The sequence below is a fragment of the Populus trichocarpa genome, chromosome 10, assembly GCF_000002775.5.
Source record: "Populus trichocarpa isolate Nisqually-1 chromosome 10, P.trichocarpa_v4.1, whole genome shotgun sequence".
NCBI lineage: Eukaryota > Viridiplantae > Streptophyta > Magnoliopsida > Malpighiales > Salicaceae > Populus > Populus trichocarpa.
In genome coordinates this window covers 15,876,819-15,891,531 of record NC_037294.2, presented here as the reverse complement: position 1 = coordinate 15,891,531, position 14,713 = coordinate 15,876,819, and the positions used below count along the sequence as shown (strand labels likewise).

Here is a 14,713-nt window from a genome sequence, read left to right as displayed (position 1 = left end):
CATTGCTCAAAGCAACAGATTTCCCATGTCCTATCTCAAGTTCCCCGTGTTCTGCTTCCTGGGCTCTCCCTCCAGAGTCCAGACTTGCTTTTCTGCCCGTCTCTTCTTATCAAGATCGGCCCTTGTTAAACCATCAAGATTCCCAGATGAGGTTAGACAGCCAAAAGCAATAGCAAAACTATGGTATATTGTTGACCCAGAAATGATTATGATAACAAAAACATTTATCGAGTTTAGGACTCAAGGCAACACTATTAGTTTTCCATGTACTCCTCGGCACTGGCACATATGTATATAGCCTTAAAAAAGCATCCCTTCCAGCTCCAAATTACAACAGCAGAGACCCCAGCTGATCTTAAAATAATTTTCAAGGGAGGGGCTTTGAGCCAAAGCAGACGTGTATGAATAACCTGAACTCGGTCGCTGCATTACACATTAGCTTTGATTTGCAGGAAGTCACGTAGTGCTACCTGCCCAGCATATATACCAGCCCTGAAACTTATCCGTCATTTCTCCCGCTGTACGTAACACATGCAATATCCTTTGAATTAAGCACAATGCACGCATCACTGTCATCACAATAAGGAGTGCGAGTTGGCTGTCCTTGCCTTGAAGATTCCGCTGATCATATTTGAGTCCTTTCCTTGAAGATTCTGTTGGTCATATTCGAGATGCTAATCTTCAAATAACCTACAATAAATGTGGGTCACTGTACCATTTCAAACTGAAAGAACTAAGAAAAAGGCTGTATAAAGTATGGAAACCAGTAAAAATTCACCAAGGTAATACGTCTTAAAAAAAGAAAGAAAGAAACAAGGACCATCCTTTACTAAATTCTACAAAATTCCCCTCTGTCAATCTTGTTTTACAAAGAACTAACTGATTTCCTCTGTTTTTTTCCCCAAACGAGGGTAGTATTCGTGAAAAAATGGTAATCCCACACCTGGCCCTTGGCATTAGAAGATAACAACACGCGCTGGTGGCACGCTCATACACAATCATAGTACATGACAAATAAACTAGAGGCATCTTTTAAAGTGTCTCCTGATGTTGAGCAGCTTTCCCGCGCCAAGAGAATGGATGAGGGGATTTTCTTTCCACCTCCAATATGAGGAAGCATAGCTTCATTTTGTCTCTAGCGGTCATGGCAACAAGAGTTTGCAGAGTTCTTTTTATGAATCGTATCCTTCCCTTCATTAGTGGATATTGGCCATTGTGTCTTTATTTCTATTAGTTATGAATTTCCAAATGCGCTCAGAATTTGGACTTAGTCCTCAGGTATATAGCGACATCAACAGCCAAATCATACATGGTTTTTAATCTGGAGAATTCTTTTTGGTAGATCTTCTTAATTAAACCAAGGCCCGTCCTTCTTTTCTTCCCTTTGTCTTTCAGATAAAAAGTTCACTTTTCCAACCATGACTTCAGCAGGATGAGGTGTAAGCCCTACAGATTAAGGGCGCCGATCTGAGTTTCTCCGGAAGTCGGTGGAATTAACTCTTGAAGGAGACATCTTACCTTATGGCCATCAATTCTTTGCTGCCAACACACCACAATGGGAAAAAAACCCCACCGCTTATTATCCATGTTTTTTGTCTTCTTGCCATCCAGTAACCGAATCTAGAACATCTTTATTTCTTAAACGAAGGCACTTTTAATCTTAAATTCCTAAACAAATTAATAGTTAATGTCAAATAAGCTGATGGTAAGACGAAGAGTAAATAAAAAAAATATATACTACGAAATAAATTCTTCTATGTCTAGTTTGCACTTTGCTGTCGCACACAACTCGAAAACAGCGAAAACACAATTCAGCTAATGCCCGTGTAGCTATAATTTTAGAAATTATATCAATTTTATGTCATCTGAATCAATGTAAATTAATCAATACATGTTCTTTGATCTAGCTGTTGGATGGGTTGCCAAATTATATAAAACCATAAGGTACCAATCAAATTGGCCCACCTCTATCCTTCGGGACTGTCTTCAAAAAAAAAAAAAAAAAACTCAAATGCAATAGCTTCAAAGAATTTGCCGGAATGGCAATGGTGAAATTACAAGGCATGGTTGCAGTTCATCCCTCCTTTCAATAAGTTTCCCTTCCTCTTCAAGCTCGAATGATAACAAATTCTTAACTTTTTAATTTTGTTTTTGATTGTTGAAGCAGTTACTCTGAGTCTTTGCTATAAGCAATTTTCTTTTTAGAGCTTTTATCTTGGCACATATTTTTAATGTCATGATATCCTTCAAAATTCAAGTACTTTTTTTTTCAAATCAATTTTTTTTTTTTAAAAAGATTGCAAATCTGAGAAGACTTGGGATTTTGCAAATAAGAAAAGAATGAGCGCGATGAGAAAAGGAAATGATTTTTTCTATGAAATCTCTATATAAATTGATGTGTCAACTTCATAAAATATGGATCTTATGAATGAAATATATTTGTATAACATTACTCCATAAGATACACATACATTTCTTTCATTTCTTAACTAAATAGTACATAATATGCTGACATGTGCAAATAAGTTCTAGTAAATAATACTAGAACTACTCTACTGTGGGGGAAAACCATGGTGGTAGTTTATATATAGGTTTATTATAACGAAGGATCCGGTGCAAATTCTTCCCGTGAACAATCAGGCAAGGGAAAAGGAGTTTATGAATTTCTTTTGTAATCAGATTACTAGGCCCTATGATTCATAAAGGTTTACACAATCAAACTAGCGAGCAGAATCTTTATGTAACAATAGCGCAAAAACATGCACAGGAGCACAGGAGATCCGCATAGGTAACCAGATGCCTGGCGCTTAGGACAAGAAGCATCCTGATTCCTGAGTACACAACTAAAGCCAGCTAGGATATCAAACAAATAACTTGGTGGGCAGTCCATGTAGGTTCCTATAAATCCAAGGAAGAGATCTGTACATGCTAACCATCCATGCATTTGACATTATATAGAAGGCATAACGAGTTCAAATGCTACAGAATTACAAAATCGGCCGTATGGCAACAGCCCATCTCCTGCGTACAAGGATCAATGAGAGCACAGGACTGAGAAAAACGATGGTGGGGTTGGACAGAAGTACCGTTCACCATTTCTTAAACCTGTCAAAACAAGTTTGCAGTCAACGATGCAGATGGCTGATTCGAAACACATGCGCATACGTGAAGTCAACTTTAGGGAAGAATACCCGTGGAAAACACAAGAGATGTCATCTAACATAAGTCCATTTGGGAAAGCCGGGGCAGTGGATGTGGCTTTTGAAAAGCTACAAATTGTAGCTTCCGAAAATAACAGTGGATGTGACTTTTGAAAAGCTACAAATTGTAGCTTCTGAAAATAACACATGAAAGGGGTTGTGATATTAGCTTTTAAACCATTACCAAACACTTATAAGCCACAGCCACAACCAAATTGGTGATTCTCAAACGAGTACTTGGCATCCAATTCCTAGAAGTCCTGTAAAAAGTCCTACCCATAAACCAACTTGTGCTAGCAAAACCTTAGCACTAGAAGGAGAAACTGCCCACCTCTTCATCTTCATCCTCGTCTATAACATCTTCCTTGTCAGTAAACGTCTCAAAATCATCATCTTCAATGTCCTCATCCTCCTCAACCATGTTATCATTCTGACCTTTATCCTTCAAATCAGTGCTCAAAACAACAGACTGTCCCCCTGATTGTTCCATGTCCCTCCTCAGCTTTTCCATGTTGTGTTTTCGCTGCTCTTCCTCCATTTGTTGCTTCTCTGCCCGTCTCTTATCAAGATCAGACCTAAAACCATCAAGATCCATGGGTTAGACAAGCAAAAGCAAAACAATGGTAGTTGAGAGTAAAGAATTGATCAAAACAACAATATTTATCGAGTTGAGGGCTTAAGGAAATACTTGTAGGTTTCCATATACTCCTCAGCACTGGCTTCGATAGCCTTAAAGAAGGCATCCATTCCAGCTCCAGAAACAGCAGAGACCCCAACTGATCTCAAATTTTTGTAGAATTCATCGAGCACAAGGGAAAGGCTTTGAGAAAAAGTAGACATGTATGAATCATCTGACCTCATTGCTGCTTGAAAGGCTTCAAAATCTTCCATCCACTGCACAAGTTATAACGCTCAGAACAAGAATCTTGTGAAAATAAGTGGCAAAGATCATAACCTAACATTACATATGAAAACTCAAGAGCAACACTCCTAAATAGAGAACACTGAAGAAAAATGAAACATCTAGAGAAATTGACTTCTGAAAGCAATGCTACAAAAAATTGCAAATACAGCATTCTAATGTCAAAAAACAGTCCCTTAAAAGCTAGGGATCTGATTGAAAACCTTGAAATTTTCAGTACACTTCTTGTTTAGTCATGTTTCAGATCCCTTGACAACACTGTTTTCATTGATCCTTAATTCTGAAACCAATCCTACATGGTTATCAAACTTCAATCATAATTGGACTGGAAAATATTGGGAGAGTCTGGCATGATGAAAATTTCCCTACAAACATTATTTCGGCTATTTAATTGATAAAATTGTTGAACATGTTATGCATCCCACGGGCTTAAGCCCAAAATCACTTGAGCATTATTGCATCCTAGCTAGGCCTCCAACTCCCTCCAACAGTTTTTAAGCACTTTTTTTCCAAATAAGAAAAACGCCAGTAATGATGCATCAAGAGAAAAGGAAAAAAGTTATACCTCTAAAGCAAATTGGTGTTGAGCCACATCAGTTTTGTTGAACGCTAACACAAGAGGCAACCGTGTCTTGTAGAGTATGCTGCAAGCATAAAGCATATTGCTCATGAAAGTTACTGGACTTGAGGAACGAGGCGTGTCAACTACATAAGCAACCACAGTTGGAAAGGTTGAAGCAAAAGCTTCTGTGATGATAGCTCCAGAAGCAGACCAAGTGAATATTTCAATTTGACCAGGCGTATCCACAAGAACATAATCAAGCTGATCTGCTCGGTTCTCAATGACTTGAATGACCTGAAAATGTGAATACAAAAGCGAGGAAGTATTGGAATTACGAGAATGGCCTGAAACTCGCAGTGAAAAGGTCTGCATGCAGAAAAATAGAATTGCAAGACAGGTTTCCACCGTCCAATACCCTTGCCCAAAATTGCTACCCACTAGTTAACACTTAGACTGCTGTCTATCAGGATGAAAATAGCTGTGCAACGGACTACTCAATTGCCAACTGAAATTTTCATTAGAGTTAATAGTGGTAAGGTTTCAGTAACGATGGTAAGAATAAATCACACACAATATGTAATGGAGGATAAGAATGAGCCCTTCCAAGGAAGAAAAGCTGCAGGTAAATTTTACCTCGTCAAATTTTGTTGCAAACAAGTTGAGAGATGTCAGGATTCCGCCATTTGGTCCAAGATTAAACTGCTTCATCACTTCCTTGTACTTAACGGTGTCCCTTATATCAATATTTGCACCATAGGGGAGAGTCATCACAGCAGGATCAAGGTTGAGCACATAACCACGAATCCTTGAAGCTTGTGTGTGGCAAACCAACCTGTGAAGAAAAGTTGTTTTTCCACTCCCTGTCCAAATACAGTAACAATGTTATGAATATGAGTTGACAAAAGCGCAGGCAGCAGGGATTATTGAAACGCGATAACATTAATAATAGATCTGCTAAAGAACCAAACCATAGAGTACTTGTTACATATGCTACGGATAGATATGCTTTTAGATCTCGCATGTAAAGTTCTCCTGTATTATTTATTGTAATACAAAACTGCAATGCATATATGATCAGATGTTATGTATGGTAAAATTAAAGGACACTTGCATTTATTTTGTACACAGAATAACACTTCTTCAACAAACTTGCTAGATTACCTGCCATTCCAACAACGATGATGATAACTGGTTTTCTTCTGAATGAATGTCCCGCCTGCCCAGATGACGATGCTTCCACATTCAATTTATTCATTGAGTCAGTTAATTCATCCTTTTCTTCAGCAGTTCCCTTCACATCAAAAAATCAAACAATGAGAAACCAATGACACAAACAATTTTTCAAGAAACAAAAACTGAGCTTATTTTCTCACTTCACAGCCAAAACAATCCAAGTAAGCTTCAATTAACAAATACAGGTTGTGCACAGTTTGGTAATTGGATAAAAATATCCAGGCTCTGCAGCACCATTACCAAACAGAAAAATGACAACTATGTTCTTATATGTACGATGACTCGGTTTGTATTATTATATTAAATATATATAAGAATTTTGAAGCCAAAATCATATACCTTGGAATCCACTTGCATTGATGATGAGCCCTCATCCCCAGACTTAACATCAAATTTATCGAGCTTAGAGTCAATATCCATTTTCACTGTGTTAAAAAAAAAAATCAAGTCAAACCGATTGATATTATACAGTGAGACCTATAAACTCTAAAAACAATTTCCTCGGTCACGATCACTGACTCTCCTAGAAACCATAAAATCATCCGGAAAAGAAAAACAAAAACAAAAACAAGTTAGATAAATCAAAGCCGAACGAAATTTGAGCATAACTAGACCTTAATAATATGTTCTCCACTGAAATAAAGGGTTTCGAGAAAAATAAAAAAGGGTTGATGATGAATTAAGTATACCTGAGTTGATTGATGAGATAGAGTAGAGTAGAGTCGGTTTGATTTTTATGGGAAATGCGCGGGAGCTCGGAGTTGTGAGAGGAGAGGGATTGTCAGGGACGAGAGAGGGGGGGAAAATAGAAAGCGAAGTGGACCGAAAGCCTAGAGGAAAAATATAAGGGCTCTCTAGCTTATAACTGTATCACGAGTAGCACCGCCATTTCGTTGGAATGCTTTTTATTGACCGCTGATTTGTAATACAATTTGATTAATTTGATGAAGATAATATTTATTTTTGCGGTAAAAGATTATTTTAATTTTAATTTTTTTTCATATTACTTTAATGTCTTCATATAAAAAAATTAAAGGATAAAAATATTATTTTAATATGTTTTTAAATAAAAACAACATTTCATATTATTTTGATATATTTATATCAAAAATAAATTTTAAAAAATAAAAAAAACATTACTTTAATACATTTTTAAATTAAAAATATTTTAAAAAATAACTTCCACCACAATCAAGACACTCTAATTATATATTAATCATCGTCGTTTTTAATCCTTTGAAAAATAGTAATGATATAATTGATACCTAAGAAAATCAACTTAACTAATTATTAATTAATATTTAATGGTGATCATTGTTTCCCCACACACAAAACATTATGGATTGCAACATTACTGTTGTAATCCACAATGCATTCTTTTTTTCTTCTTCTTTTTTGCATTTTGTCATTTTTTCCCAACTTACTCCTGTTTTTTTTCTTTTTTTTTTCAAAATTACTTTTTTTTCTCTCAACTTTCCTTTGTTTTTTTTTCATTTATTTTTTTAAAATTATTTTTGTTGATTTTTCTTTTTAAATATTGACCTGATTAAAATTTTCACTTTGTAATTTTTTCTCTTTGAAATACTGTGGATTCCTGCGGTTTTTTTTCACATAGTTTTTCTTTTTTATTTTTTTATTTTTCAAAATTATATTTGTCGATTTTTTTTTTAATATTGAGCTGATTGAAAATTTAGTTTGGTAATATTTTTTCTTTAAAACATTGTCGATTGCTACAGTGTTTCTCCGCATGGTTGTTTTTTTTTTGTTTTTTTATGATTTTCTCCTAAATTATCTTTTTTATTTTATTTTTTAATATTTAGTTGGTTAAAAATTACGGTTACAATATGTGAGGAAATCACTGTAACTTTCCTCGCAGATTACTATGGATTGCTACAATGTTTTTTCCCACATGGTTTTTTTCTGTTTTGTTATGCTTTTTTCTAAAATTGTCTTTGTCAATTTTATTTTTTAAATATTAAGTTTGTTAAGGATTGCAATTACAAGTAAATACAAGTTTTTCCTCACAAAACACTATGGATTGATACAGTTTTTCCTCACATGATTTTTTTCTAGTTTCTTTTGTGTTTTCATTTTTTGTAATATTTTTTTTCAAAATTATCTCCATCGATTTTATTTTTTTAATATTGAGTTTGTTAGAATTTAACTTTGTACTAAAGCTTAATCATGTGGGGAAAACATTGTAGCTTTCCTTACAAAACATTGTGGATTGCTACAGTGGCTCTCCACATGGTTTTTTTTTCTTATAATTTTTTCTAAAATTATCTTTGTCAATTTTATTTTTTTAATATTGAGCTGTTTGAGAATTACAATTACAAATAAGGCTAAATCACATGGGGAAGCATTGTAACTTTTATCACAAAACACTGTGAATTGCTATAGTGTTTCCAATATGATTTCTCCCTCTTTTTTTTTGTTATTTTTTTGAAAAAATTATCTCTGTCGATTTTTTTTTAATACTTAGCTGATTAAAAATTTAGTTTTGTAATTTTTTTCTTTAAAACACTGTCAATTATTGCAGTGTTTTCCCATATGATTTTTTTGTAATTTTTTTTAAAATTATCTTTGTCGATTTTTTTTTTAATATTGAGCTGGTTAATAATTATAATTACAATAAAGCTAAATCATATGGAGAAAACGTTGTAGTTTTTCTCACAAAACACTATGGATTGCTACAGTATTTCTTTAAATGGTTTTTTATTTTATTTTATTGGGAAAAACACTGTAGTTTTCCTCACAAAATATTGTCAATTGCTACAACGTTTTTTCTCATGGGTTTTTTTCCTTCCAAAATTATATTTGTTGGTTTTTTTTAATATTAAGTTGGATCTTTCCTCACAAAACACTGTGGATTGCTACAAATTATTTTATTCAGTCTCTAAGTTTTTTATCACCAACACAACTTTTTTTTCCGTCATGAAATATTTACTTCATCATACCTTTAGTTTTTATTACTTATCTAGCGTTGGTTCATAATTATAACACTATTAAGTTCATTTGTTTTATAAACCCGCAGCAGCGTGCGGGCATGCCAACTCGTTAGGTATTAAACGAGCTTGTGATAATTACCAAAGCCAGTCAATGAACCCTTTACGTGGTTTGAGCCTCCGCACTCGATTGTCATATACTCATACTCCCTAATTCCTATAGTGCCATTGCGAGTGTCATTTCCCCCAGGAAATCTAGCCTTCGGGGTATATTACTAGCATGTTTGAAATGGTATATAAAATATATTTTATTTAGAAATATTTTAAAATATTTTTTTATTTTTAAAAAATTATTTTCAAGATCATTACATTCAAATAATTTTTTAATAAAAAAATTAATTTTAAAAAAGTATAATTTTAACCGTGTTTCCAAATACCTACACATCAATCACAAGTCGGACGCGTTAAAGCTTTTTGTTGGAAAAATGTTATCTTTATGCAACACAATTCCCGGACTGCAAAGGCAGCCCCGGGCGCCTGATCTTTTTTTTTTCTTTACTCAAAGGGCAGACGATGTGTAATTCAGGTGTCCGGTTTTCATACCATGGAGAGGTTGTCTAAATTTCAAGTCAAGGTTTCTTAAACCTAAAAAACTATTTTAAACTTATTTCATTTAAAAATACTTAATAAATACTTTTATAATCTTAATTAGTCAATTCAAGATGCTTATAAATTGTTCTAAGAACACAAGATTAAATGAAACACATTGTCATGAAGATCATAAGTTTTTTAATCTCAATCTTTATTTTTTCAGTAAGTTAAAGGGTAAAAATTCTGAATGAAGATTTTTTTTTATCAAATAGAACTTGTTGATATGAAAATTATTTTTTTTATTTTCTGATTATGATCAATCAATAATTTTTTTTTTATTTTTTAATAACTCTCTCTCGTTTCTTAAACTCGTGAATTAAAATATAAAACAAATAATAGATCGGAACATGTAATTTTCAAACAAAAAGACAAAAAAATAAATAAAAACAATCCAAAGGTAATTTTCATAAAAATGGCGCTAAATAAATAGTAATAAAAAGAAGTTCGAAAGCCTTTAATTTTACATATCATTCAAATTTTGTCATCTTGTTTTTTATTTTTTTGCAAACAACAAAAAGGGAAAAATGAGAATTGAAATTAAAAAAAAAACTCTAAAAGAGAAAAAAGAAGAAGAAGAAAGGGAATTGTTTCGTTGAACATTGCCCCGTTAGGGGATCTACATTGAATTTCCGGGGCCAATTAGTATTTTCTTAATTAATTAATACAGTAGGTAGATTAATTACTAATTAATTTATATAGCAGTATTAGGATACAGTGGTCTTCGTTGTGTTTTGTTTTTAATCAAACAATATCATTGTCTCCTAACAAGCATTCGAGCAGGCCTCTAAGCTACCAATGGGTGTTTGATATCGGGTTGTAATTGGAGTTTTTTTTAAAAAATTATTTGTTTTAAAATTATTTTTAATATATTGATATCAAAATTAAGATTTTAAAAATAAAAAAAAATTTAATATATATTTTTTAATTTTTTTTTAAAAAAATCATTATTACAATCCCAAATATCTCTTAACTAATTAAAAAAGAGAGTTTTAACAGTGAAGTTATTTATTAAACGAACTAAAACTACGGACCTTAAATACAAGGGTTGGTCAGCAACGTTATTATTTTTTATTAGTGCATTATGACTTTACACGTAAGATAGGATGATTGTGTATATTTATTTTTGTAATAAAAAATACTTTTGAATAATTTTTATTTTTGTTCAGATTAATGTTTTAATATTTTTTATCATTTTAATGTGCTGATTTTAAAAATAAATAAAAATATTATTTTAATATATTTTTAATTAAAAAATACTTTAAAAATATCCACCGCTACAACCTCAAATACTACGTGCATAACAATCAATCAAAATATGTATTACAATCAATCAAATACTTCCCCATTGCTGTATGTGATAGTGATTAAGATTGGACTTCAAGCCGCTTAGATGAGTGAGAACAAAAACAGTAAACATTATTTTGAGAACAAAATCGACAACCACTATTTTCAGTTTTTGTTTTTTTATCTGTAACGGTAACGAATTGACATTGGGGCTTTTTGTCAACCCATTAGGCTGATTTGAGCCCCAGAATATTATCTGGGCCAGAGAAACGAAGAAACTAGACTTGGACCGGCCCATATAATACTGGCAAATTGGCTTCCCTTCTAGTAATGTTTGTTGCGGTTACTTAATAATCCCTCGTTAAGTTTAAACATCACTAGCAGCGGTAAAGCAGTAACCTCCACCCTCGAGGGATCCACTAGTTATACAATGACCGATACTCTTCCTGGTCCCTTGACTGCCTTCACCTCCATTTCATCTTCCCATTTCAGTAATAAAAATGTAATTATTTAAACTTTCTATGAAAAACCACACGCACACGCACACATATATGAAGCATCACTTCACCTTCTGAAAGAATCTCTTATATGCTGTCAATTTTCCCTTCTTTTTTTTCCCTTCAATTACGTTTCATGTTTCCTGTCATTTCTCATTACAGGTTGTTTGCAGGAAGAATGCTTAATGTTCAACTCAGGTTGGTTTCTTTACACGAAAAATGCATATGGAAAATGGGAACATTAGAAAGTTTGAAAGACGTTGAACATGTCTCATCTATAACTAAAGGTAGATAGTATAGCAAGGTTGAGTATGCATAAGATAGCTGTATTGTGCATGCTTGTAGCCCCTCGAACTTAAGATTCATTAATCTGGCAACAAAAAATTTCAGCTGCATTGTTTTTTTTTTTTCCATTTATTATTCTAGCCAACTGATAGGTTTTTGTTCCTTTATTTGTAAATGGAGTGTCTGTTACTCTTTGCTTAGCCTCTTGGGCAAGGAATACTTTCGATTGCTGAATTGGCACAGCTAAGTTATCCATTTGAGCTTCCTTTAGGCTTACACTTTGAAGCTCTGTCATTGCAGCGAGATGATTTTTTCCCCCTATTGCGGTCTTAGAAATGCAAGTATTCTCTGTCCGTCTGTGAACATGCAATAGATTCAGTTTTGTTGTAAACTTCTAGGCTTGAGAGTTTAGAAAGTATTTTCTCATTTCTGAATTTGATTGACAACAATGCTATATAGACGGTGTATGCTTTAAGTGCTGGGCTACAATTTACGAATGAAGCTAGAAAGCTCTCAAAGCAGTTATTGGTTTCTCATTTTCTGCTTAAAGTTGAGAGCTATTCTGTTATAAGTAGCGGTGGATTAAAAAAACCACACCCCCTTGGAACTATTAGAACTGATTTCTATATAAAATTGGAGAATAAAAGTGATTTTATTTTTTATGCCATCATAGATGATGTGGTTGACAATATGTACAGAACTGATTGTCTGGTTATTTTCCTTTCCTTTTCTTGTGCTTAGTTGGTCTAGTTCGTTCAAATGTGAAGCGGTGAAGCTTGTATTCTTTTTGGTGCATAAGTTAGTGCTCTCGGGATACTTGTATTTTCGAGTTTATAGCTTCACTTATTTTTGTTTAACATGGACGTGGAATGAGCAAGTAAATCTTAGAATTGTTTTATACTGAACACTTTCAAGAAACATTGACCATATTGCTTGATGGTGAAACAGATCCTTGGTATGTGATTATGTATTCTATCTACTGAAACTTTTGAATCAGGTTGTCGCTTGAATGTAATTCAAGGCTTCTTTTTGTTAGGACACTGCAGGAGGATGGTTATAGCTCGTGGCGTGGCCTCTTGGGACTTAAATTGATAGATATGCTGAGAAATGAAACCCATTTACATTGTGTGTTTGGTGCTTGGAAAGAAACGTGTGTTGGGATCTGCTCTCCTTGGATTGTCATCTGCTTACGATCCATTTAATTTCTGGAGCAACTCTGGTCTGGTTGTTAACTGGGAAGCCGTTTCTTTGACTATGTGAATGTTGCTTGCTGGGTCTTTTTCGATCAACGTGCTAGCTTAGGCTGAGCAGTCTTGGTTAGCCGAGCTTTTCCTCGAGTACTGTGGTTTGGCTTTTGCAGTGAAAATGGAAGGTCTCGAAGAGTTGCGTGGATGGTTGTCAGGTTTTAGAGTTTCTGAATTGCGTGCAACGAGAATGTTCCAAGTCACTCTTTTAGCAAACTTGACCTGGAATTAGAATTGTAAACCTCGTTTCATGCAATCCGATATCCCTGAGACGCAGAGCAGATCACATGATCACTTCCATTTTTCAAGAGGCCAACTTGCTAAAGATTTTGAGAATCTCTAATTCCCAGATAGAGAATCTGAAAGAAGAGAGGGGATGTGGTTTATGATATGCAGCTTCAGAAGTGGCCTTGGCAACGTTTGAAAACAGTGAAGATGAAAGAAAGTTTGAATGGAAGGTCATATCTGCACTCCCCCGAGCTTCAAGTCCCTTTGATTTGTGGAGACTTGCTATAGTGGCATGAATTCGTTTCGTTAAACCAGAAATGTTCAATCACGCAGCAACTAGAAAGAATTCAGTTGGAAAATAAAATCTTAAAATTTCTTCTGCTCTTGGAAGAAAGTTTCTGTCTAGACTGGAGATTTGATAAAGAAACACGCCCACGCAGGAGCAGGAAAAAATATAATATAGGCAAAGTTTCTGTCTCTACTTCGATCTTTCCTTGACTAGAAACGCAACCCTAAAGCCCATTGTAACATGAAACCGCACCAGGATCCAAGTTAAAGTAAGTGAACCCACAAAAATATCCATTTCGAAACCAGGCTCTCGAACAAAGCCCAGCCCAAAGACATGCAAAGCCGTTTGTAATCATTGGATCAGAAAATCATTTGTAGCTTTCTCGAGTCTTAACGATGGGTCAAAATAACCCCTGAATCTCTTACCTTTATCCAATCGAACTTTCTACTTCTCATTTACGGTGAATAAGTCCTTCATCTAACTCATGCCTTTTGATAGTTGGCGTGTGCTGCCTGTATACCGATATGTTTGTTTTATGTTTTAAAAGTGTGTTTTGAAAATTAAAATTTATTTTTATTTTTTGTTTTAAATTTTTTTTTTTATGTTTTCAGGTTATTTTGATATGTTAATATCAAAAATATTTTTTTATATATTTTTTAATAAAATATATTATAAAAGGCAATTATTATTACACTCTCGGACATCTTTTAAAGTGGTATACAACGAGTTTGAACATTGGAATTAAATGTTGACCCTTCACAAAAAATAATTATATGAAATTAGAATTTTAATTTCGTCATTTAAATTACTATTATGGTGAATATTAACAATAGTCTTCATAGATAGATAGTTATCGATATCATATCATTTTATAGAGAAAAATAAAATATATTTCTTAGCAATATTGCTAGTTTTTTTTATATATATTATTACAATAAAGGAAATTGATTGATGACCTCACGCTCTCACTTGTAGTTTTGAAACCTGGCCCGGCCTTGCGGGTTGACTCGGGACTCGGAGCTAGAACCGAGCTGAGTTTAAGAAAAAATAGAGAAAAGAAAAACTCGGGGTGACCCGGTTGCAACCCGTTGACTTTTGTTTTTATTTTTTTTATTAAAACGATGTTATTTTGATTTTTAAAAAAAAAATTGACATGGATGATCCGGTGACCCGGTCAAAACCCAAAATCCGGACCTTAAACTATTACTGCAGGAACATTAGTAAACTTGTAAAATCAAATATTTTAATACAAAACAGGTATGTGTTCAATGCATACTTTTTATTTATTTTTAAATAATTTTGATGTATTAATATAAAAAATATAAAAAATATTTTTATTTATTTATTTCAATTTAAAAACACTTTTTAAAAAT

At 33.6% G+C, this 14,713-nt stretch overlaps 1 protein-coding gene across 4 annotated transcripts; it reads right to left on the bottom strand.

Annotated features, from left to right (window-relative positions):
* Positions 1-305: 305 nt before the first annotated feature.
* Positions 306-6,772, bottom strand: LOC7468111 (GPN-loop GTPase QQT2). 4 transcript variants are annotated; one of them, XM_024609489.2, is made up of 8 exons: positions 6,607-6,772; positions 6,257-6,342; positions 5,846-5,975; positions 5,318-5,544; positions 4,688-4,978; positions 3,889-4,094; positions 3,504-3,775; positions 306-690 (listed from the first exon to the last, which is right to left on the bottom strand). In XM_024609489.2, the coding sequence occupies exons 2-7, from the start codon at positions 6,335-6,337 to the stop codon at positions 3,511-3,513; spliced, it is 1,200 nt and encodes a 399-aa protein (XP_024465257.1). In that variant the 5' UTR covers positions 6,338-6,342; positions 6,607-6,772; the 3' UTR covers positions 306-690; positions 3,504-3,510. The 4 variants fall into 4 exon arrangements, with proteins under 4 accessions (XP_024465257.1, XP_002314963.1, XP_024465258.1 ...); XM_002314927.4 differs by lacking the exon at positions 306-690 and having other exon boundaries at positions 2,707-3,775; XM_024609490.2 differs by lacking the exon at positions 306-690 and having other exon boundaries at positions 2,707-3,775; positions 6,257-6,440; positions 6,607-6,762.
* Positions 6,773-14,713: the final 7,941 nt, after the last annotated feature.

Coding starts and splice junctions, on each gene's coding strand:
- LOC7468111 (XM_024609489.2), bottom strand. CDS start 6,337: ATGGATATTGACTCTAAGCTCGATAAATTTGATGTTAAGTCTGGGGAT. Junction 5,976..6,256: donor CAATGCAAGTGGATTCCAAG/GTATATGATTTT, acceptor TTTGATGTGAAG/GGAACTGCTGAAGAAAAGGA. Junction 4,095..4,687: donor AACACCAATTTGCTTTAGAG/GTATAACTTTTT, acceptor TAACTTGTGCAG/TGGATGGAAGATTTTGAAGC.